This window comes from Coffea eugenioides, chromosome 8 (assembly GCF_003713205.1).
Source record: "Coffea eugenioides isolate CCC68of chromosome 8, Ceug_1.0, whole genome shotgun sequence".
NCBI classification, from domain to species: Eukaryota; Viridiplantae; Streptophyta; class Magnoliopsida; order Gentianales; family Rubiaceae; genus Coffea; species Coffea eugenioides.
This window is the reverse complement of record NC_040042.1, coordinates 43,498,448-43,520,542: the sequence shown is the minus strand read 5'-3', so window position 1 is coordinate 43,520,542 and position 22,095 is coordinate 43,498,448. Positions and strand designations below refer to the sequence as shown.

At 37.3% G+C, this 22,095-nt stretch overlaps 4 protein-coding genes across 4 annotated transcripts; all 4 read right to left on the bottom strand.

Annotated features, from left to right (window-relative positions):
- Positions 1-2,908: 2,908 nt before the first annotated feature.
- On the bottom strand, positions 2,909-4,470 carry LOC113781514 (NAD(P)H dehydrogenase (quinone) FQR1-like). The gene is made up of 4 exons (XM_027327465.1): positions 4,409-4,470; positions 3,935-4,028; positions 3,271-3,533; positions 2,909-3,180 (listed from the first exon to the last, which is right to left on the bottom strand). The coding sequence occupies exons 1-4, from the start codon at positions 4,429-4,431 to the stop codon at positions 2,949-2,951; spliced, it is 612 nt and encodes a 203-aa protein (XP_027183266.1). The 5' UTR covers positions 4,432-4,470; the 3' UTR covers positions 2,909-2,948.
- Positions 4,471-6,505: 2,035 nt separating this feature from the next.
- On the bottom strand, positions 6,506-7,319 carry LOC113781502. Its single transcript, XM_027327448.1, has one exon. The coding sequence runs from the start codon at positions 7,224-7,226 to the stop codon at positions 6,726-6,728; it is 501 nt and encodes a 166-aa protein (XP_027183249.1). The 5' UTR covers positions 7,227-7,319; the 3' UTR covers positions 6,506-6,725.
- A 4,754-nt stretch (positions 7,320-12,073) lies between these two features.
- LOC113781039 (14.7 kDa heat shock protein-like) lies at positions 12,074-13,016 on the bottom strand. Its single transcript, XM_027326870.1, has 2 exons — positions 12,752-13,016; positions 12,074-12,654 (listed from the first exon to the last, which is right to left on the bottom strand). Exons 1-2 carry the CDS (start codon positions 12,975-12,977, stop codon positions 12,287-12,289), a joined length of 594 nt encoding a protein of 197 aa, XP_027182671.1. The 5' UTR covers positions 12,978-13,016; the 3' UTR covers positions 12,074-12,286.
- A 5,254-nt stretch (positions 13,017-18,270) lies between these two features.
- Positions 18,271-20,172, bottom strand: LOC113780849 (putative 57 kDa heat shock protein). The gene is made up of 4 exons (XM_027326632.1): positions 20,064-20,172; positions 19,317-19,603; positions 18,795-18,936; positions 18,271-18,629 (listed from the first exon to the last, which is right to left on the bottom strand). The coding sequence occupies exons 1-4, from the start codon at positions 20,170-20,172 to the stop codon at positions 18,271-18,273; spliced, it is 897 nt and encodes a 298-aa protein (XP_027182433.1).
- Between the last annotated feature and the right edge of the window lie 1,923 nt (positions 20,173-22,095).

Here is a 22,095-nt window from a genome sequence, read left to right as displayed (position 1 = left end):
GTAGCCACGAGAAGGGAGAGTATTAAAGCAGCTGGGAGAACCGGATCAGAGAACATATATGCATATGACAATTTTTTACTACTACAGTACAATCGAGAAACAGATAGGGATGGGGAAAAAAAAAGGATAGAAATTCTAAAGGAGTATGATTCCAAACTAGTGAAAGTAAGAGTAAAAGAAGTATAGAGACAGTAGACTTTAGTTCTGCCACTGTTGTGCTTCGCTTTTTAAGTTCACAATCTGGCACCGCTGGTGGTACCAAGCTGGTGGTATGCTTGGAGATGGGAGCGTCTGTTTAGTATTGGCAGCCAAAGAAAATTAGATGATTAGTGCTAGAATTCAATGAATGGTAAAAATTTGGGGAACTCGTTTGGATTGATATTTTCTAGAGTTTTTTTTTTTTTTTTTGTAAAAAAAATGTAGTATAACACGTATTTTTTTTGGAATTCTTTTTGTAGAATAATGTACTACATTCTTGAAACCAAGTTTCAAGCCTCCTCCTCCAAAAATATATGCCCATGTAAGCTTTTCTTGATTTACTAATTTACTCGAGAGAAAAACCAGAATGAAGATTTGATCTGCTACACACGCCGAGAGAGAGAGAAAAAAGCAATAATGAGAAATAAAATACAGGAAATTTCCAATACATCATCTTTCTTTGAATTAAAGAGGCAAAAAAAACAACATGGAAGCTACTAGGACACTAGGGTAGTACTACATCAGAACGTTAAACTTTGCCGGAATCATATCAAACACGAAAAGTTATAGCAGTACAAGAAGATCAAGGATCATTGGCTTTAAACACAGTTGTCATTTTGATGATCATGTTCGTAGGATCACTCTTATCCAACTCATAAGTGGCCCTCTTGACAAGCTTAACAATGCCGAATTGCCTAATGGTAATTAACATGGAATGAGCCCTCCCGGCTTTCAAAGCTGCCTCCGCTTCACCCCTGTATCCGGACGATTCAGTAGTGACTCCACTTTCGTCCACCGACTCCAGAGTCTTGTAATCCTCCTTGTCCATGTCAGTTTCGATTATAACTGCAGCACTCGAGCGAGCGGAGGAGCAGCGGCTGGTGGTGGTGCTGGTGAATCTGGTGACAGAGGAGATGGGGGTTTTGGTGGGGCGGCGAAGGAGTAGTTTGGTCAAAAGGGGCATGGTGACGGTGGAGTTGGAAGTTTTCTTGAGAGCCAATGAAGACGCCATTTTTCCCTTTCGTTGTAAAAGAGCAGTAGTGGAGTGGTGGGTTTTTTTTAGCGAGTCTGGAGAAGTGGTGATTTTAGAGAAGCTGCCGAGAAATGAGGAGTGGGCTGTATTCAGCATCCATAGCCATACACTTGGCAACAGAAAAAAGGCATGATAATAAAATGGTTCATAGGACAACTATCACTTTTTTATACATTGCCGTAACTAAACCAGTACCTTTCCTTAACACGGCTTTTATGGTTTTCCATGACAAGGGTAGAATCATCATCTCTATAGAGTCTTTTGATGACAAAAGGCAAAGAAGAAAAGAAAAGGAATTGCAGATGAGCTGATTCGCAGGTCTTGAATTTAATGTTCATCGTCCCGTCCGTCCTAGGGAAATTGCGCAAGCAAACAAACAAAGGAGAGCAACACAAAGACGGTATCCAGCTGTTGGATTCTTTTCTTCTTTTTTTTTTTGCTTTTTACTTTTTCACCCTTTCCCTTGTAATGAAAAAAAATTCAAGTTAGTAAATAAAAGTATTGTCAACGGTATTGAACTTTATATAAAACTATGGCACTTCGTATATGGCGCTTTTGAAATACAAGGTTCTAATAGAGGACCAAATTAAGTGCCCTTGTCCGAGCAATAATTGTGTGATGTTTTTTCTTTTTTCAACAATAATATTTTGAGGAATTAGCGCACTTTTTTGTTGAATGGTTGTCCTTTCATTTTTTGAATCTGTATGCTAAAATGAGGGAAAGTCCAACCAATTCATTTCCCATTTGTAAGAGTAGTATCAAAAGGACATCTAAATTTCATAGATTGATGATTAGAGAACACTGCACTACAATTCAATAACTCCCTTATAATAACCCCCCAAAATAGTTAGACCAAAACTCATGTTTTAGTGAGACTCAACAGATACTTCTAACTTTTGAGGTTTTAATCTTGGTTATTTTGCCACTAAAAGTTAATTTAGTTACTAGTGCAAAACATCACGAAATTCACTAATGCTACTTTTGGATCGAAGAATTATATGAAAGTTTTGTAATCCTCTCAAATCCTTCTAATTGTTTAGATTATTTAAGAGGTACATTTAGATTACTAATTCACCAATTATTTTTGTGCTTAAAATGCACTTTAAAAAAATTAGTAAATTACAAACTCAAACGTCTTGGGTCAATTTTAAATCTTTCATCGAATTTTTAAAATCCAGACGAAGTTTAATAAATTAGCTCACTATAGACAAATTAAGGGTAATTAGTTGAAGATCACAACTCACACTATCGATTCAAGATCTTAGTCATACACGTGGCAACAGAAACCAAGAAAAGCAGAAGAGGCTAGCATGCACTTCAATAATTGATAATAGTAGATTTTTTTTTTTTTAATTCCAAATGAGAAAGCCTTCTTGTTGCAAGCAAAGTGACGCCAAGCATCCTACTATATTTGTGACACACTCGACCGTCCTATTCTACAAACAAGAAAAGACCTTTTCTGCAGACAGGGAAAGCAATATGTGGATTGAAAAGGATAAAATGAGCCAATCGGAATTGGAACCCCAGGATTGATTTTGCATGAAATCAGAAATCTTTGAGATGAGGACGTGAGATACTAGTCACACTGAACAAAACCCAAGTTATCATAAGAATATAAAGATTACAAAATTCAGAAAACATGAATTCTAGTAGAATTGAAATCTTTTATTGCTGTAATGTGTTGATGGACATAGGAGGAGATGCAGGATAATTAAATTCAAGCAGATCCCTTAAATTTCTTGGCAGTGCCTGCAATGTATTTGCCCTGGTGGAAAGCAATTTGCAGCTCAAGCTCAGTTGGCTGTCTGGAGCCATCTCCGGCGAAGGTACCAGCGCCATATGGGCTGCCACCCTTAACCTTCTCCACCTCGAACATTCCAGCTCCAGCAGTATATCCAATAGGAACAAAAATCAGCCCATGATGAACAAGTTGCGTGACGGCTGTCAATCTAAAACATTGTTCATCAAGAATTAGTTTAATCATTCATTTTTATTTCCAATACACTGGAATATGCTTTTCACGTAATTCGTGTACTTACGGGGTGGTTTCTTGGCCGCCTCCCTGAGATGCAGTGGAGTAGAAAATGCCAGCAGGCTTTCCAGCCAGCTTTTGAGCTCCCCACAAGAAACCAGTTGAATCCATAAATGCCTTGAATTGGGCAGCCATCATCCCAAATCTAGTTGGGAAGCCAAATATGAATGCATCAGCTTCAGGGAGTTCATGGGGAGTAATCACAGGGACGTCACTCTTTGGGGGAGCACCCAACTTTCCAAGAATTTCCTCTGAAAGAGTTTCTGGCACCTGTTACGAGTTATTACTATCAGCTGCATTAGCATTTCCTGAAAGAGTTTCTTGAATTCTCTCTCTCTCTCTTTTTTCCCCCCTATGAGAAACATATGATTTCTAATTTGACTTGGACATGAACATACACATATTTCTCATATTAATTTAATCACAGATTTTTAGGCAGAACTGTACCTAATCCTCTGCATCTCCACAACAGAACGCATTTTGATAGTACTATTAATCAGAACAGGAGCATTTATTGATATCATCCTTCTATGAAACGTTATAGAAAACAACTAACTTTGAGTCCATCAATAACTTCAAGACAAAACTTTCTGAACTTATTGCCTGCCAGATAGTAAAATCTGCAGAAAACAAAATTGCGTTGATCTACACAATTGCACTTAAGATTGTACCTGCCACAGTTTTGCCTCCACCCCTTCAACAGAATCAGCTCCCTTCTTGATCTCATGGGCAAGTTTCTCAACATGTCCATAGGTAGAGTAATAACTGCAATCCGGAATTAAAAAAATTAACATGTAGAGATCCAATTGGAAATAAATGACTTGAAGCTTTCAGATTTAGAAAGGGGGACAACATGCTTTTTTTTTTTTTTTAACTAGAGAAATAGAAGGGAACATAAGCAATTTGTGCATCAAACTTCATGAGATATCCAATCTAGAGTTGAAAATCATGCAGTCCTGTATATTCAGAAAAATAGATGTGGGTTAAAAAAAAAAAGTGTTCTTCAGACCAAAATATTGTGCATGACTCGATACAGTTAGCCGATTCAGCCCAGAAAATAAGATAAAGATAACAAGAACTGCAAAAAATCCAGACACTCGAAAACGAGTAAAAAGGATGAAGAGAGTAAGCAAAAGCGACGGTACACAATGTAGACTTTGGTGGCCATTGGATTAAGAATCTTCTTCTTGATGAAGAGGAGGACCGCTCTTTATTTGATTGTGTAATGGAAGATGAATGAAAGGTTGGAAGAATGGAGAATAACAAGGGACACCTCCCGCCCGTATTATATAGTGGCGCCTGGGAGTCGATATTCATTGTTTCCTTAATTACTTTTCTTTCCATAATTAATGTTCAGTGATATGTTTGTTGCACCTACAAAGTTCTGAGTTGTCTCGATTAATTTGATCTGTCATTTGTCCTTTGTTTTATGTTATTAATGGAGCCATCATTTTTTTTCTTTCCTTTTTTTCCATTTTGATAGAACAAAATCATAATGGATTCTATTACCATAAAAATGTTAAAAATTATATTCTGTCATATTAGTTGTTCATAGGCATTTATGTTGGTTCAGAATCAATAGAAAAGAATCACGTTCCACTTGGAATGTTAAAATGAGATAAAATGAGACGCTTATATATTCACGTGAAACTTTTTCATTGGTTCGATAATAACTACTAGACATACTTAGCAATTACCTCCAAACTGACGTAAAATTTTTGGTGCAGCTACTATGGCAGTATTTTCCTTGTTCTTCAATGTGTTTCCAGCATTAATTGCTGGTGGGTAGATATTTTGTTCACACAATAATAATATTGTTAGCAACTTAATCAAGCAACCGATAAAATATTTTCCTAATTGTACGAGGATATTGATTTAACCGAAAAAAGGTTCTTGAGACACGGATAAGCTAATCAAGGGAAGAAACAATTGCATATTCCTGAGCAAGATCCAATGAATTGTAAATCGTCACAAGATGAGTGCAAAATATGTCGACAAAAAGTACAAAGAATTTGTACCAAAAGTGTGTGGAGATTACTAAGTTCATTCCGATGGGTCCTTAGTGTATTTGAAGTAAGTTAAGGCCTTCGCAATATTCCTATTGTGTACTATCAGTGAGGCAATGCATGAACTTATTGAACAGAATACATGAACTTATTGAACAGAAAACATGGCGAATTTTTAAAGGATCCGAACAAATAGTAATTAGTATACAGAGAATGTGACCAAAGTCTGTATACAATTTTCTCTTTTCTGCCCAGCAAAGGCAAAAGATCCAAATAAGTATTTGGAAAGGGATTTTCATCAAAAAAATCTCTATGTTTTTATAAACATATTTTTCAATTATCGTTTACCTTACATATATTTACAGTACATTTTCTACAAAATCTCCAAAAAGTTGCAATCCAAACACAGACCTAAATCTTCTCCCTACAACTAAACTTAGAAAGGCAAAGATACGTTTAAACTAGGGATGGCGGATACCCACCCCGCGGGGGGCTAATGGGGAGGGGGTTGGGGCGGGGATGGGGGGAATATTTTTCCCCTCATTTAGAAATGGGGCGGGGGAGTGTACCCCTGCCCCGCCATCCGCTTTAAAAAAATAAAAATATAATTATATATAATATATAATTTAATTAATTACAAACTTATGATAATGATATTATTAGTTATATGTATTATATGATGTCTATTAGTATATATAATATAATTGATATTATTAATTATATTAATAATTATATATGTGTATTAATACAAATTATTAATTAATTATACTAAATTTACTTATACATTTATACTAAATTCCTAATTACACTTAATATAATAATTTTTTTTTTTAAAAAGCACAAGTACAATAATGAATTAGTGATTGTATTTGTAACAAAAGTGAAAACTTGACTACTTTAATTATATTTATTTCATCATGTTGGATTATATTCAAATAATTTTTATTTGATTGTTTTAATAAGTTTCAATTGTAAAATTATAATGAATAATAATTTGATGATGTGTTGATATTTTAGTACTTGATTATTTACTAAAATTTAACCATAATAAAATTATATAACAAATTTTTATTAGCCGTGGGAAAAACGGGACGGGGGTTGGGGCGAAAGAAGAAGGGGGGGGGGGGGGGGAATTTGTAGGCAACGGGGATCTTACTCCAAAATGTTCCCACAAATATAAAATCATTTGGGAGAAAATGTTTATTTGAGCCCGCATAAACCTGTGCTTAAATCCATCTTAATGCCTCTTGTTGTTTTGTCTGATACACCATCATCAAGACTACATGATACTTACTCCTCATATGTCAAGTACTCTAGACAAGAATTGATAGACCAAGCCATCATCATGATCCATCATCAATTTTACACTAATATCCAAAAGATGACCCCAGTAATCATCACAAAAGTAGCTAAACATAGCTGGAATCGAAGAGCAGAAGGCACAATCCAACTGGGTTTAACCCCGGTAATATTTAGATCCAGGTTGATGCTGACCTAGCACGAGAATCCTCAATATCCCATGCCTCATCTTGGGCTGAATCTCCTCAACCTTGAAAAGACTGGGTTCAAATTCTATGTTGCCCCCGTAATTCCTGCCAGAAGTCTCAGAATCATCCTCAATCTCGCCATACCCTTTGTAGAAAAGGGTGTTGCTATCCTTATCCACCCAAGCCTTGAAGCCATCTTCTGCAACCCCCGGCATGCACAGCCTAAGGTACCAACCGATCGGGCTTACAAGGTTTATGATGGCCTCTTCTGGACCTCCAGTTTGGAGTGGATGGGCTATTTGATGGATCCTTCTTGGTTGCTCCTCATTGTAGTCTCGGATTGCAATTATCTTTGCTGGGTCTTCATCCGAGTTCTGGGGGAAGGAGGAGGGAGACGAGGAGAAGATCAAACGGGTGGTGGTCCTGGGGGTTGTGCGGCTGAGGAATCTCGTGAGTAGCGCGGTGGCCATGGTTGCTCAAGAGGCTTTGCTGATACTGCTAAGGGTTTTACTTTTTCCGAAAATGAAAGGGATTGAGATTTTGCTTATGCCGAGGCATTAATTGTACAGATGTGGAGTGGACTGGAGTGGAGTACTAGGAACTCGGTCAAACTGGTCTTTATCAATTTTGTGTTGTCATAAGACAAAAACCACATGATAAATGGACATCCCTCTATTAAATTGCGGATTGCCAATTTCTTGTTTAGGCCGGTCAGGACTAAAAATCCAGGCTTCCTGAAAATGTCAGCGAGTGCATAGACACGCATATGATGGGGATTCATTCCTATTTGAATTGTTCTTGGATATCTTCATATTCACCTTCCCTTAGTATAGAGTAGTGTAGGTTTATGTGTTAGGCAAAAAAAAAAATTTTGCTGATATGTTGGTACATATTTAAGATCTTGGCACTAGCTAAATTGGAGCCATCGGCAATTTTTTCTTAGAAAATTGAATTCCAATCAATGGATGACTAGATACAATAAGAGATAATAAACATAAATATATACTTTCATATGGTAATTTATATATATATGCACGAGTGCTCTTCGATCCCTTAGGGAATATCTTAAAATTTATGATTTATTGATGCACAAATTTGATGCTGTTGAGGGAAAATCCTTCATTAGGGTGCCTTTGGGAGCTGAGGATTCGAACGCAAAAGAAAGGAAAAGAAGAGAAAGCCTGATTTTCCTTTGTTTTAAAGTTTTAAGTAAGAGAGAAATGAAAGGATGAATAGTGGACAAAATTTTTCCTCCCAAATTAGAGAGAAAGTTGGAGGAAGCTTGTAAAAAATTTTTAAAATACCTCTTTTATCCTTAAAAATATCTTAAACAAATATTTAATGACTTTCATATCCAAAATCATTCCACTAATTCTCAAAACTCCCAAACAACATAACAATCCTTTCTCTTCTTTTCTTTTCTTTTCTCTCGTAACTTAAGTTTTCCCTTCTTCTCTTTTCTATCCTAAACTGCCAAACTTAGCCTTAGAGACAGCACAGCGGGAAAAAGTGCTTTTTTGGGGTGTTAATTATAGCTACATTTTATACTTATTTTGATTCGTCTAAACTGCCCCGCCCCAGGTACAATCTTTCACCTTAGTAGTAGCTTCTTACAATATCGGATAATTTTAGGGAACTTTCTGGCCATCTCCTTTCAATGCATTACTGCTACTTAAAAAGCCTAAAAGTAAAACACACAACCAAATGGAAAATAACACACATACCCCAAAAAAAAAAAACTCAGTTGAAAAGGGGAAGGAATTGAGATGAACCCAGAAACCAATTAACTTTTAGCAATGATCAAGTACCCTAAATATATATAGATACTGTAAAAAACATCACTAATCATTACTTTATCGGATGGAACCAGAGAAGTGCTTTCTTAGAAGAGTCCTCCAGTCCAGCATGTCAAATTCCAGTCTGAAATACCAACATCCAAAAACCTCATTACAATTCTATTCTAGCCAGCAAAATACACATACGTAGAGGGCAACATTACAATTAAAAATAAGAATTAAAAAAAAAAAAGAGGACAGCAACAGCGGTAGTAAATGACCCTTTTAGTGACACTAACAGTACCAACCATATACTAAATGGTTCAAGCTGCCAAATTCCTAGACACAGTGATCCTCAAGATCCCATGTTTCATCTCTGACTTAATGATCTTCTCAACCTTAACTTCTTCCGGCTTAAACTTGATTTTTCCGGCATAAGTTCTCCCGGAGGTTTCACCCTTCACCATTATCATTTCGTCTTCTCCGTTTCCTTCAACACACAGAGCATTTTCCTTGGAATCCAGCCATACCTTGTAACCCCCTGGGCCTACACCCGGCATGACCACTCTCACAGTCTTATGTTCCTTGTTGTCTTTTGCAGTTTTGATGGTGACAGCCGCACTCGGACCTGCTGATTGAAGAGGGTTCAGAACGCACCACGCATCTGGCTCAAATGCGCTCTGGGGTAAGTCTGGTGGGAGGCTGCTGCTGCTGCTGGTGCCGCCGGAGGAGAAGGAGAGCCGGCTGGTGACCGTCCAGAAAGATGAGACGGTGGCGCTGGATAATGGGGTTTTGGGGTGGAGGAGATTGGTGATAAGGGTGGAGGACACAGTGGGTGCTGCGGATTTTTTGACGGCGAAGGCCAACAAGGAGGATGCCATTTCTCTCTCTCTCTCTCTCTCTTTTTTTGGAGAGAGTAGAAAAAGGGTTTCTGGGGTTTCGTGAAGGGAAGGACCGGAATTGGGGGTTGGATCGCCGGACTACATTCAGACATAACGCCGTTAACTGCTGTATGCAGTGCGACGTTGTAACTTGTAAGCAAGAGTAGGATTGTACCTCTGTATTTTACAACCGTACACGTAGCATGTTGAGAGTACTTGGTGGATAGATGACAGGACTCGGAGATTTTCAAATTTTGTTTGGTTGCCATTTCATTTTTCTTTTGGATTTGAATGGGTAATTTTGAGTTTTGGGTTGTCAGTTTTTTTTTTAAGCCCAATGACCAAGTAGTACATATTTACCAGTTGTATGAGTGCAAGATTCTCGACCTCTTTGCATTATTGGCTGTGTTTTTAAACTTGGACCGGTCCGACCGGGCCGACCGGTTGAACCGAAAACCGGCCAAGTGTCCAATCCGAACTATCTTAAAAACTCGGATTGGTCAAGACTCGGTCAAACCCCGGTCCCGGTTCTGACCAGGTTTGACCGGAAACCGGAAGAACTCGTACGAACCGAATTTTTCTTATTCTCCATTTTTAAATTCTTTTTTACCCTTCCTGACCTCTTAACCCCAAATCCTTGTGAGCTCTCCCTCCTCCGCAAATCCATTTTCACTCTTTGACTTCAATTCAAGCATGAAAAATCAATATTTTACTCCTTTTTTAAAATAAGATATAATCTTAGATCTTGTATTCAAAAGAAAAAAAAAGATCCAAAAATGCAAAAAAGAGCGTGGAGAAGAGAACAGTTTGCAGAAATCAGATAAAAGCATGATATTTCATGGGTTTGAGAACAAATAACAAATAAAATAAGAATGAAAATGAAATAAAAAAAAAAGATGAAGAAGAAGAAAGGAGTTGCAGAATGGCGTGGAAGATGAAGAAAGGAGTTGCAAGAAGATGAAGTGACACCGCAGGAGTAGAGGAAGAAATGAGAGGTGTGGCGTGGGGTCAAACTTCAAAGCACTTTCATCTGATATAGGATCAAAACATTTTCAATATTATGTTTTGACCCTTAAGTTGTTAAAAACTATTAATATACCTCAAATATTTCATACTTTATAAATATTGTCCTAAAGTTTGGTGTTATTTTTTAATCAAGTCCATAATTTTAATTCTAAACTTGTTAATATTCATTAAATAATATAAATTGCTCCTTGATTATTCTAATTTCTTTGTATTTTATTGTTAAATACATTTGAAACATTAAACATATATGAATATACCTTTGTTAATATTAACATGATCTTAGATATTTTAAATATAATATTTTAATTTCTAAATGATTTTTATTTATGACGTCATCCGGTCGAACCCATTGACCCCTGACCCTGACCGAGTCGATACCCGGTCCAAGTCTGAAAACATGGATTATTAGTCTACTTTTATCCATGGTTTCCATTTTTAGGTCAATGTTCATACCTAAGATTAAAAGACTAGTAAACAGCTTGTAAGAACTTGATGGCTATTTAGTTAGGCTTGACCATTAGCTTATTGATTAGTTTAATTGACAAAGGAAAAAAAATTTAATTTGTTTGGTAGGGCAAGTAATCTCAATCTCCCTATTATAATTTTCCTTAATTTGTTTTCAAGCATATGAATTTAGAATAGAGCTCCTGATGATATTCAAACATTTCCAATGGCTGAACCGAATTAGTGCTAGCATACTTGAAATTAGAGTTGCTAGGTGCTAGCGAGTCGAGCCACACGCAAGTCAAATGCTCGACTCATCGAGTTCAAGTTCGAGCTTGAGTAGCTTCATGCATATACCAAGTTGAGTTCGAGCCTCCATTTGTGCTCGTCGATTAAATGACTAATAAGGGCTATTCTGTGCTCATTGATTATTGGTATATTATTTAAATTATATTTTTATTTTTATTATGAAATGATTAATAAGGGCTAATGTTTTAGGTAATTTACTGTAAGTGTTGTCAACTTAATAAAACTCATAAATGGTAAAAATGTAGTATTGTAAAAACTAGATAGAAATGGGGATTTTAGATAATTTACCATAAATTTTCATTTTTTTTAACCTTAGAATTTGTTAAGACCCAAGTCTCGAGTCTTGAATCTTGACGAGTTGAGATCGAGTTTGGAAATACATATTGTCGAGTTGAATCGAATTGAATTACATACTCGCTTGAGTATGCATACATGAAAATGCATACTCGCTTGAGTCAAGTTGAAACTCAAGGAGACTTGTGTAGCATCGAATTTGAACTCGATTCCAATCGTTAACACCACTACTCTCGAAATAGATATCCACATTTCCCCAATAAATTTCAACTGAGAAAACAGATTTGATGGTTTCCTGTCCTTATGCGACAAATTCAGGATTGAGTCGTCATTAAAGGAGTGGGTAAAATTAAAGTTTCCCGATATTAAAAAGGAAAAAGAGCTGTACAAGACCAAAATTAAGACCATACCATAACTTGCTTGATTCAACTGTTTTTCTTCTTTGATTCGCCACTATGTCTTGTAGAATACACCTATGTATGTATCCTCAGTAGACTACACTATAGCAAGCATGGATGCACATCTATCCATCTTTTGGAGTAATTAGTAATTACCAACAAAACACACACACACACACAGAGACGAATGAAATGAAATTAATCAGCTACTGCATCATCAACCTAGAAATTACAGCAACAACAGATTAGTGGAGTAATATTCACCTCTTCATTTCAGATGGAGTAATAACATCTATTTTTTATACATACTCTGCATTGAAACGGATTAAACATCCAAAAAAACCATAAGCAAACTCTTAACTGAAACTAAAGGCCCTCCATATTGAACAAATTATACACCAGATTACTTCTCTTGGTCCTTCCCTCCCAATACACTATCAAGTCCACCGACATTAGGAATAATTATCTTGAGTATCCCATTCTTCATCTCGGACTTAACCTCCTCAACTTTACTAAAGTCAGGGTCAAATTCAAGGCTTCCCCCATAAGTCCTCCCAGAAGTTTCACTTTCATGTTCAATTTCTCCTCTCCCAGCAAAAAATACAGTGTTGTTCTCCACCCAAACTCTGCAACCATCCTGGGCAATCCCAGGCAGGGTAACTCGCACAAGTATACCATCTTTCAATTCATCTACTGCCACCACGTCTTTTGGGCCTCCTGATTGAAATGGATTCTCCATCTTGAACTCCTGTGGCGACCCTTTAATTACAACTGCAGACCATGAACAAAACATTTCAAGTCAAAATACAACAGGAACACATCCGCTAGTAAGAAAATAAAAGGATGTTTCGTGGGTTGAAGGAAATACGAGGAGATTCCTGGCTGTTGCTGGTCTTTTCGCCTATTTCGCGGGCCGATTCTGATGTTGCTGTGGTGGACGACTTGCCGGCGGACTTGGAGCAGAGGAAGCGGTGGGTCAAAGTTGAGGTGGCCGTAATAGGAGGTCTGAGGCGGAGGAATCTGTTCAAAAGAGTAGAGCCGGTGGTAGTGGTGGTAGCTTTTTTGACGGTGTTGCCTACTGCCGCAGAAGCCATCTCTCTGTTTTTCCTCTTCTGATTTTAGTTTGGTTTGGTCTGCTTCGGGACTTAATGAGGGTTTACGTGTTTCACGAAATATTTATTTATTCCAACAAATTTTATTTTTTCAATTGACTCGGGCACTTGGGTATAATATAATAAGCCCAATGTTAGACACGTACCATACCACAGCCCAAAGTGCCGATGCCCAGTAAACAATTTGTAGTCTTATCAATTTTTTTTTTTAATCGATCACGAGTTCTTATGCTTACACTAGTCTTATTCTAACTTATCTAGTTGAGGATTCAACTGAATCAAGAGCAGTCAAAGGGAGTAATTCTCACTTCTAGATCAAATGGGTGCATTTTTGCACATGACCTGCAGCTAGATTTACGTCTTATGCTTCACTTGATGGTGTTAATTACCATACGATGAATTGGTTAGTATTAACAAATACCATAATTAAGATGCGATGCGATGCGAGCCATGCAAAGCTTGCGCGGAATTTTGCTGCCGGGAATGGGATTTGTGGCTTCTGTGCTAGCATTTCATTTTCGAGCAAAGGGACGCCATCACCTCCTCCTCCAAAGGAAGGATTTGCTTATTTTTCCGCTCAGCTCAGCGGTGAAGGCTTATATATCCAACCATGGTCTTGCACTAATTTGTGGCTTTTCATCCTTTCCTCTCCTGTCACATTGTGGGAATTGATCTCTTACCAGCTGATACTCTGATCTCTAGGTTTGATGACGAGGAGATACCAAGACGGGTTTATATCTGGATTTTCCCATGAGATGAATGAAAAAAGAAAACAGAGAGAAAATAGAGACAGCAAATTCACAAGCCACACTGTCTCGAGCAGCTGATCATGAACTGTGTTTCAACATAATCAAATAGTGCAAGCAAGTCTCGTTTTGATTCCAGAAAATAACACGGTATAACAAAAACCAGAATGAGTAGGTCTCAATCCAGAGTAAGTATCACCTATTAACACCAGTAGCATACAAATATCAGTTGCATATAAACATAGCCTGATAACATCAATCCAGACTTAAGCAGCAACCACGCATTCCATCAGAAACGCAGTCACTTAGCTGACTGACTCTATATTGATTTCTGTGACTTAATAACCATTCTCAGAACACCAGCTTTAATTTCGCCTTTCACTTCCTTGACCCAACAACACCCACACTGAAAACCAAATCTCCCAACATAGCTTCTTCGGCTGCCATCATAGTAGGAACCCTTAACCCCTTCACCAGCAAAGTAAACAAAGTTATCCTTGACTTTCATGGAGAGACCTTCCTTTGGGACATCAGGCATGTCAATTCTCATGAACAATCCACTGTCACTTTTCTTATCACAAGTACAGAGCCATTTCGACTCCATAGTTCCATTCGATCCAGCTACCTGGAAAGGATAAAATCCTTTAACCTCAACTGCACCACAAACATTAAGAAAAAAAAAAAACGAGCGTTACCACGTAGCATTAGCATTATTATCAACCAATGCGCTGTCACCCTTCATGACAAACAAACAACAGTGTAATGATGATTTGCACCTGGTGGGGCTATGAGGGGGATGCTTCTCAGCCGAAGTAACAAATTCCCAATACTGTGTTCCACATTCTGGGAATAATCAATTCCTGGAAAATGATTGCTAGAGGTAGAGAAGCCAGGCCGAAAACCAGTACCCTTCAAGACCTTTTAAAAAGAAATCAACAGGTTAGATATCACTGTTAATCTAAAGTATCAAGTTCAATGATCATCTGTTATTCAGTAATATATCAGGACACTGTAACCTGAACATTAGCATTAATTTTGAAGTTCTTTTCCCAGTTGACAGTGCGAACGAGGATAGTGATACCAGCAGGCATGAATTTGAGCCTCGTCCTTCGACAGTAGCTATGGAAGTTCAGATTATCATACAAGTCTTTTAATTATGCTTCAGAAGGTCGTCTGAGATCTAAATCATGCCACAAAAGACTCTTGCATTTTGATATGGATATGCCGGAAAGATTAACCTGATTCTGCTGACAACTAGCTACTACTATTCATCAAATAACTTCTAACCAAGATTGGGATAAGCAATACTCAATATACTCCCATAAATGTACTTGTCCAGTCCAAAGTATAGAGAGATTGCTAGTTTAGTTTAGGAATATGAAGAACAACATCAATTTAACCCAGCAAGGCCAGTAAATCTACTCAGTGCACTGTGAGCTATTCCCGCATCACTACAGATATCACAACAGCTACCGTGGCATGCATTTCAGCGGTGGCAAAGTGGCATTATCTGAATCTAGAACAGGAAACCAAACATATTTATGCAATTATCTACTGGTATAACTTACGAAACCCTCCAAAAAAGAGGAATCAAACAAGTAAATTTCAGGAACTCAATAAGAGCCTAGAGGAATTAATCACAATCAGAGGTTCAGAACTCTCCTGCAAGGTCGCAACCCTACAATCTTACCATCAAAATTTAAGGAAAAGCAGAGGCAATCAATTGTGCTGCTCAAAAAAAAAGAACAACCCATCTAAGATTTCAAGCATTTCCACATCAGCAGCCCATAAACTTTCGTGCACTTGGAATGAAACATCGAGGGAAAAAGCAAAAATCAGTAATAACTTAAACGGGTCTCACTAATCAACATTGGCTGATGGATAAAATACTAAAAAAAAAAAAGAAAGAAAAGTCTAGTCAAGAACTTAGTCATCGAACCATCATTGTTGATAATTCATTTTTGTGCATCAACTGCCCCTCCATGGCTCCATCCCCACCCCCACAAATGGGGGAAGACAAAAACACACAACAACAACAACAAAAACCAAAAGGGGAAAAAGGGCTTATCTGCAAGGATCTCCTCTCTCTCTCTCTCTCTTTTCTTCTTCTTCTTTGTTTTTCTTTTTTTTTTTTGGTCTCAGAAAGGTATCAAGTCCTTTTCTGCCTCTAAACTATCACATGCCAAGATGTATAAGTGCCGTTTTAACTTAGATCAATATGTGCACATCTTTCACTGAGATCAAGATTAAAGCTGGAATAGTACAACTAAGTAAAAACACCCGAGCAACGAATCATTTATCACCCAACAAAAACAGCTTGAAGCAAAGGATGAGGGAAAAAAAAAGCAAGAACTTGAAATGAAAAAACAAAGATCACTTTACCATCCTAAGGACTCCATTTTTTACGTCAGTTTTGACATGCAGAATCTCCACAGGATCAGAGTTGAAATCAAGTTCGCCGCGGTAATATCTAGCTCCAGCTTCATGATCCGTCTCTTTAGGGGCTTCTCCAACAAAGCTAACTTTTTTCTTATCCCAAGCCACCTTCACATTTTCCTCCTCAACCCCGGGCATGTCGACCCTCACATACAACCCCTTGTTCATCATCTTCTTTGCAGCTTCTTTCTTCTGTCTTGGATAAACATTCACCGTTCTAGCTTCGTAGCCTTCTTTTGGCCCCTCAATCTGGTATGGGTTCATCTGGAAAGGTCCCTCTGCACAAAAATAAAAAAAAAAACACGAAAATGGTAAGTAAAATACATCATAGAAAAAGAGAAAAAGCCAAGGAAAATGAAAAGAAAAAAAATGAGGAAATGAGACAATAAAGCGAGATCTTTTTTTTTTCTCTAACCTGTACTTTTCTTCAAAGCGCCGGTCAGGGGATGGCGGTCGGTGGATGAGGAAGCGCTGCAGCTGGGCGCCACACCTTTGGTGGTTGAAGAAGTGGCCTTGGTCTTAGCTAGTTGTTTGTCAGCCTGAGCAGCCATTGTTAGTTCTTCTATGTAAAGGGGTTTTAGGAGGGTTTCTGTGCTTTATGATTTTCACAAGCACTAGTACGCCTAATAAGATAAAATTAGCAGCAGTAGACACAGCATCATATTAGCAGCAATTTTACTCTATAATCTTTCAGCTAAATACTAGAATTAGTGCCAAATTATCAGAATCTTGTACTCCACTTAACACTAGACACTATCATTCGTTCAAAATTTAACCCAGAGATTGAATAAGATTGTCATTTTTTTATTGCACTAGTTAGGAGAAGAATTGCAGATATTCCAGTGCAGTGCATGTCAGAAAGCATCCCAATTGCATGAATTTTTTGGATAAGGTGTGGAATACCCCAGCTGTCCTGTCCTCTGTTGCTGCCTCGGTGGTAGTGGTAGGTACTCCACTCCCGCTGCAATTTGGATTTTTTGGGAAACTGTCTGTACCAATGGGAAAAGATATATAATTACCCTCAGCAATGAGCGTTACCAATTTCGGATTGAGTCCATCTACAAGAAAAAAAAAACATTTCTAAATCACGCGACATTTTTGAACGATAGAAAGCATTTTTAAATCACGCAACAAACATTTTCGAATAAATTGTAAAAACAAATACAGGAATATGTAAAATTAAGGAGGTTAAAATTTTTTTTCTTTCAAAATATACCAGCTTTTCTCCCACCTTCTTTGTTTTTTTTTTTTTTTTTTTTTTATAAGCAAAGAGAAACTTTATTAAACCACTGAGCTTTGATTCAGTGGCCACAAAAAAGGGATTAAATCTCTTTTTGAACTGTAGGTCAGGGATTTGAACCTCAGCTAACTATAGTGGGATTTTCCCACAACCTTAAATGGAGTACATTTCATTGCACATTAGTATTTCCAGCACATTGTTTAAGGGGATAGATCTAATTGGCTGTTTTTGATCATATTAAATCCAAAGAATGTGATTTCCGACTAACTTTACTTTATTAATCCAGAGAATGGCATACTAATTTTAATCTGATCAATTTGAAATCCATTGAGAGTGCCAAACAGCAATTCGAGTTTGTGAGTGTGAATTCAAGTATGTATTAAGTGTTGAGCCACATTTGACAGTAGTGTAAAATGGTGGTATTTTCTCCAAATAGGTTATACCGTATGAGGTGAGATTGAAGATATATCCATCGCAACAGAATGAGGAAATTTTATGGGTTTCCTTGAAATGATATGAGATTTTACAATTTCAACGGTTTCGGGTTTCCATTTTATTTTACTTACACTTTCTTTACAAGAAAAGAATTTTGTTGCGTGCACCAATTGGTCCACCATGCAATGCAGCGTACAAAAACCACAGCATCTTGGCACTTAAAATCCCATAATGCAGCCAACCACGCACGCTCTGTATATAACTTTTGACAAAAATCAAAGGCGTAAATCCAGAAGCAACAAACACTCCAAAAGTTAAAAACTATAGATTACTTACCAAAAAAGCTAGAAACATGTAATTATGTTGGTGAGGGACAAACTACTACTACATTAATTTAGTCCGTCCAGCAAAACAAGAGCTAATTAATAGAGTACTTTTGAACCAGCTTTGTTTTGATCTTTTCCTTTTGAACCAGCATCCTCAAAACTCCAGCTTTGATATCAAATTGCACATCTTTCACGTTGCAGCACCCACAATACAGTCTGAATATTCCAAAATACGTCCTTGTACTGTTATTGTCATGCTCTGAGCCCTTGACGCCTTTGCCACCATAGAACACCGAGTTGTTCTTAGTTCGAAGGGAAAATCCTTCCTTCGAAACACCAGGCAAGTCAATCCTGCAGAAAAAGCCGAAATCATCTCTATCAGGAGTACATTTTGACTCCAGACTTCCAGTTGCTCCGCCCGCTTGGAATGGATAGAACCCTTTAAGCTCAGCTGTTGCAACAGGAAAAAAGAACAGAGTAAATGTTAGAGAAAAACAATACTAGTGTATTGTTCCTTGAACGAGTTATATTAATATATGACCTTCAAGTGTAAGCAAACATGGTAGTGACTGGTGTCAAATAATCAAACATACCAAATGAATCAATAAAAACGGACCTGGTAGGGCTCTGAGGTAGAGTCTGTCCACAACCACAAAGGTATCACTACTCACTCTCCCCAAAACCTTGAAACAACCATAGGATTCGAAATGACGGCTAGTAGTAGAGAACCCAGGCTGGAAACCAGAACCCACCAAGACCTTTTAAGAACCAAAAGTGTCAGATATATTAATACTATATGAACCAAATCTGAAATTTATATTGTAGTCCTGTCAGATTACATTACGGATATCAAGATTACCAATTAACCATGGCCTAAAAGGTAGAACCTCTTTCATGAATTTTTATCCTGTAATTACTGCAAGAATTCCCAGCAGGATAAACTTGAAGGCACGTGCCTCTACAAATTCATACCAAATTAACTCGCAAAGATACAATACTGGACAGTTTAGATTCTTGTGTTTTAGGATTATATCTTCATTACTCACAAAATTTTACGAGTGGAATTCAAATCCTAGTCGTGGTATCAATTACGAGAAAATTAATCACCGTATAATTACTTAGGCCAAAAACCATTTACCATCGTCAGAACTCCATTTTGCAGATTAGTTTTCACTCCATAAATAGCAACTGGCCCAGAGCTGAAATCAAGTACTCCTTCGTAATTCCGTCCTCCAGCATCATTCTCAGTTTCTCTAGGGGCTTCACCAACAAAGCTGACTTTCTTCTTCTCCCATGTCACCTTTAAATTTTCCATTTCTACGCCAGGCATGTCGACTCTCACATACAATCCTTCCTTCACTGTCTTGGCTTCATACCCGGTTTTTGGCCCATCTTTCAGATCTGGGATAATCTGAAAGGGCCCCTCTGCAAAAGGAAACAAATAACAAAGAAAAGGGTAAAAGACAAAGAAACAGAAGCAAAAAAAGGGGAGTGCTTATCTTTCCCTCAAAAACATAAAGAAAATGAAGTGATTATCTAAGATGATAGTAACCAAAATACTCTATTATGAAGAACAAGAAACAGGAAAATGAGGAAAAAACAAAGAGAAAAAATGAAAGCAAATTTTTTTTTGTGAAATAGTTTCTAGTACATGTTAAGCTCAGATTAAACACAAAACATTAAATATCTATGAAGTGCTTTTCTTTCCTTCAAAAAATGAAAATGAAATCATTATGCAAGATGGAAAAAAAACCCCGAAATACTACTCTGAAGAAATAGAAAGAGCATGAGAAAAATACATATGAGAAACAACGACCAAAAAACCAAAAAGAAAAAGAGGAAAGAGATCTTCTTTATTTTTTATTTTGTTTTGGTTTTCTCTAACCTAAACTCTTTTTCAAGGCTCCACTCATCGGATGCACGATGATGGACTTGGAAGTAACATCTGGGGGAGTTGAGGAAGCAATCTTTGGCTGCTGTTGCTCAGAAGCCATTTTTTGAGGTTGAGAGGTTTCAAGAGGGTTTTGAGCTAGCTTTTGATGTTTCTTGAGAGAGAAAATGGCAAGTTTAGTAGTATAGCAGGTTGGGTTGATGTTTTCACTAGGCTTAGACTAACAATAAAAGGGTTCTATTGGTATAAACAGGAAAACTTAGCTAGAATGCCAATATTGGGATTAGCTCATAACGAAAAGTGAAGCTACCTAGTTAATCAGCAAAAACTAGTTTTCTTGGCCAAATAGTGGATAAGAATGCCTTTTTTTTTTCCGTAGTAGGAGCTGATATTGTACATTACTTTTGATTTGTTTCACCCTATATTCGGGCTAGCACATCCAGTCCTATATATGGTAAGGAGCTGGGGTGTGGGGTGAATGGTACTGCACTGCTTCATTATAATAGTTTCTGTTTTTATCAGTTTTACTTCCATTTCTTGTTATAGTATTTTGGTTTAAGATTATTTGCAATGAACTTCTTAATGAATAATGAGCCATTTGGATCCTATCTTTCCACAATGTGAGTTTGAAGTAATTCAACTTTGCTACAAAGAAATGGAGCAAATTGTGGACAATGTATGGTCCTATGTATAGTTCAATCGTGATGTGTGTTTAGAGTCATTTGACAACGCTCTGCAGTTAGAGCTGTTAATCGAACTGGATAGTTTGTGAGCTGAGCTCGACACTACTCGTTAAAGGCTTGACTCAGTTCGTTTTTCTCAGTAAACGAGTTGAGTTCAAGTTCTAAACATACTCGTTTATGAATCGAGCCGAACCGAGTTGGACTCGCGAACTACTCGACAGGCTCAAAATATAAGAACATTAGTATCATTTCATAGCTGCCCTAATTTTTCTTTCCTCTTCCTTTTTCCATAGCCCACTATGCTCATTAAACTCGACTCGATTTTCAAATTCGAGTTCGAGCTCGAAACCGAATTTGACGAGTCGATCTCGAACAATATTTGAAGCTCGAACTACTAATCGAGTGGGCTCGAGTTAGCTTGATAAATGTTGAGTCGAGTTCGATTAGCAGTTGCTTGAACTCGACTCGACTCGACTGGATTAGCAGCACTCTCTGCAGTATGTGAAACCAACAAAAATAGGAAAACACTTATAAGTAGGTCTAAGACAATGAACACCTATAGATTGAAATAATGAGGTCGAGTTAGATAGACTCTATTGAATTTAGTTTAATGGAATATAAGTTTTGTTTAAAATAACATGACTTAATCTTGACAACCTCATTTTCAGGCAGCAAGCAGACTTGTGTCTATATACTTGCAATAAGAAGTAATTACAACGATAATTACTCAACATATTTTACAAGAAAATTTTGCATTTCAACTAATGAATTTATTTATGACGTAAAGATCTTTCCACTCCTCCGAGCAGTATCCGAGTAGCTTGCAATCTTTCTGTGTACTTGGAAAAGCAAAGTCACAATGCATATTTAAATAGGTTCGGCACAAATGAAATGAAGCATTTTAAATAATTGGAATACATTATTATCTTAGTTATCACCAAGGTGCACAACCTGTTCCAAATAATGTTTTTTTTGGCCTTTTTCTGTGACAATTAGGACATGACAAGGTCCTGTAGAAGAAAGGTTTGTGACCTTAATTTTATGCGTGGAAGAATTCTAACCTAAAATGAATGTAACCAATCAACTCCAAAAACAGCTGAACACTCGTGTAATTATGAATTTGCACAAGCTTATCATCGTCTAGCATTCATTTATTAACCCCAGATGGGCTCTATAATTTGCCTGGTAAGATAGTGAGACTTGAAATTCGAGGAATATATCGGCCACTTAGATAATGGTCACAGAGATCTTGTATGGATACTTGTGCAATCAAGCAAAAATGCCCTGGCTCAATCCTCTCAGCTAAATTAATAAAATCCATCAAATTGGAAAAGGTTCTACAA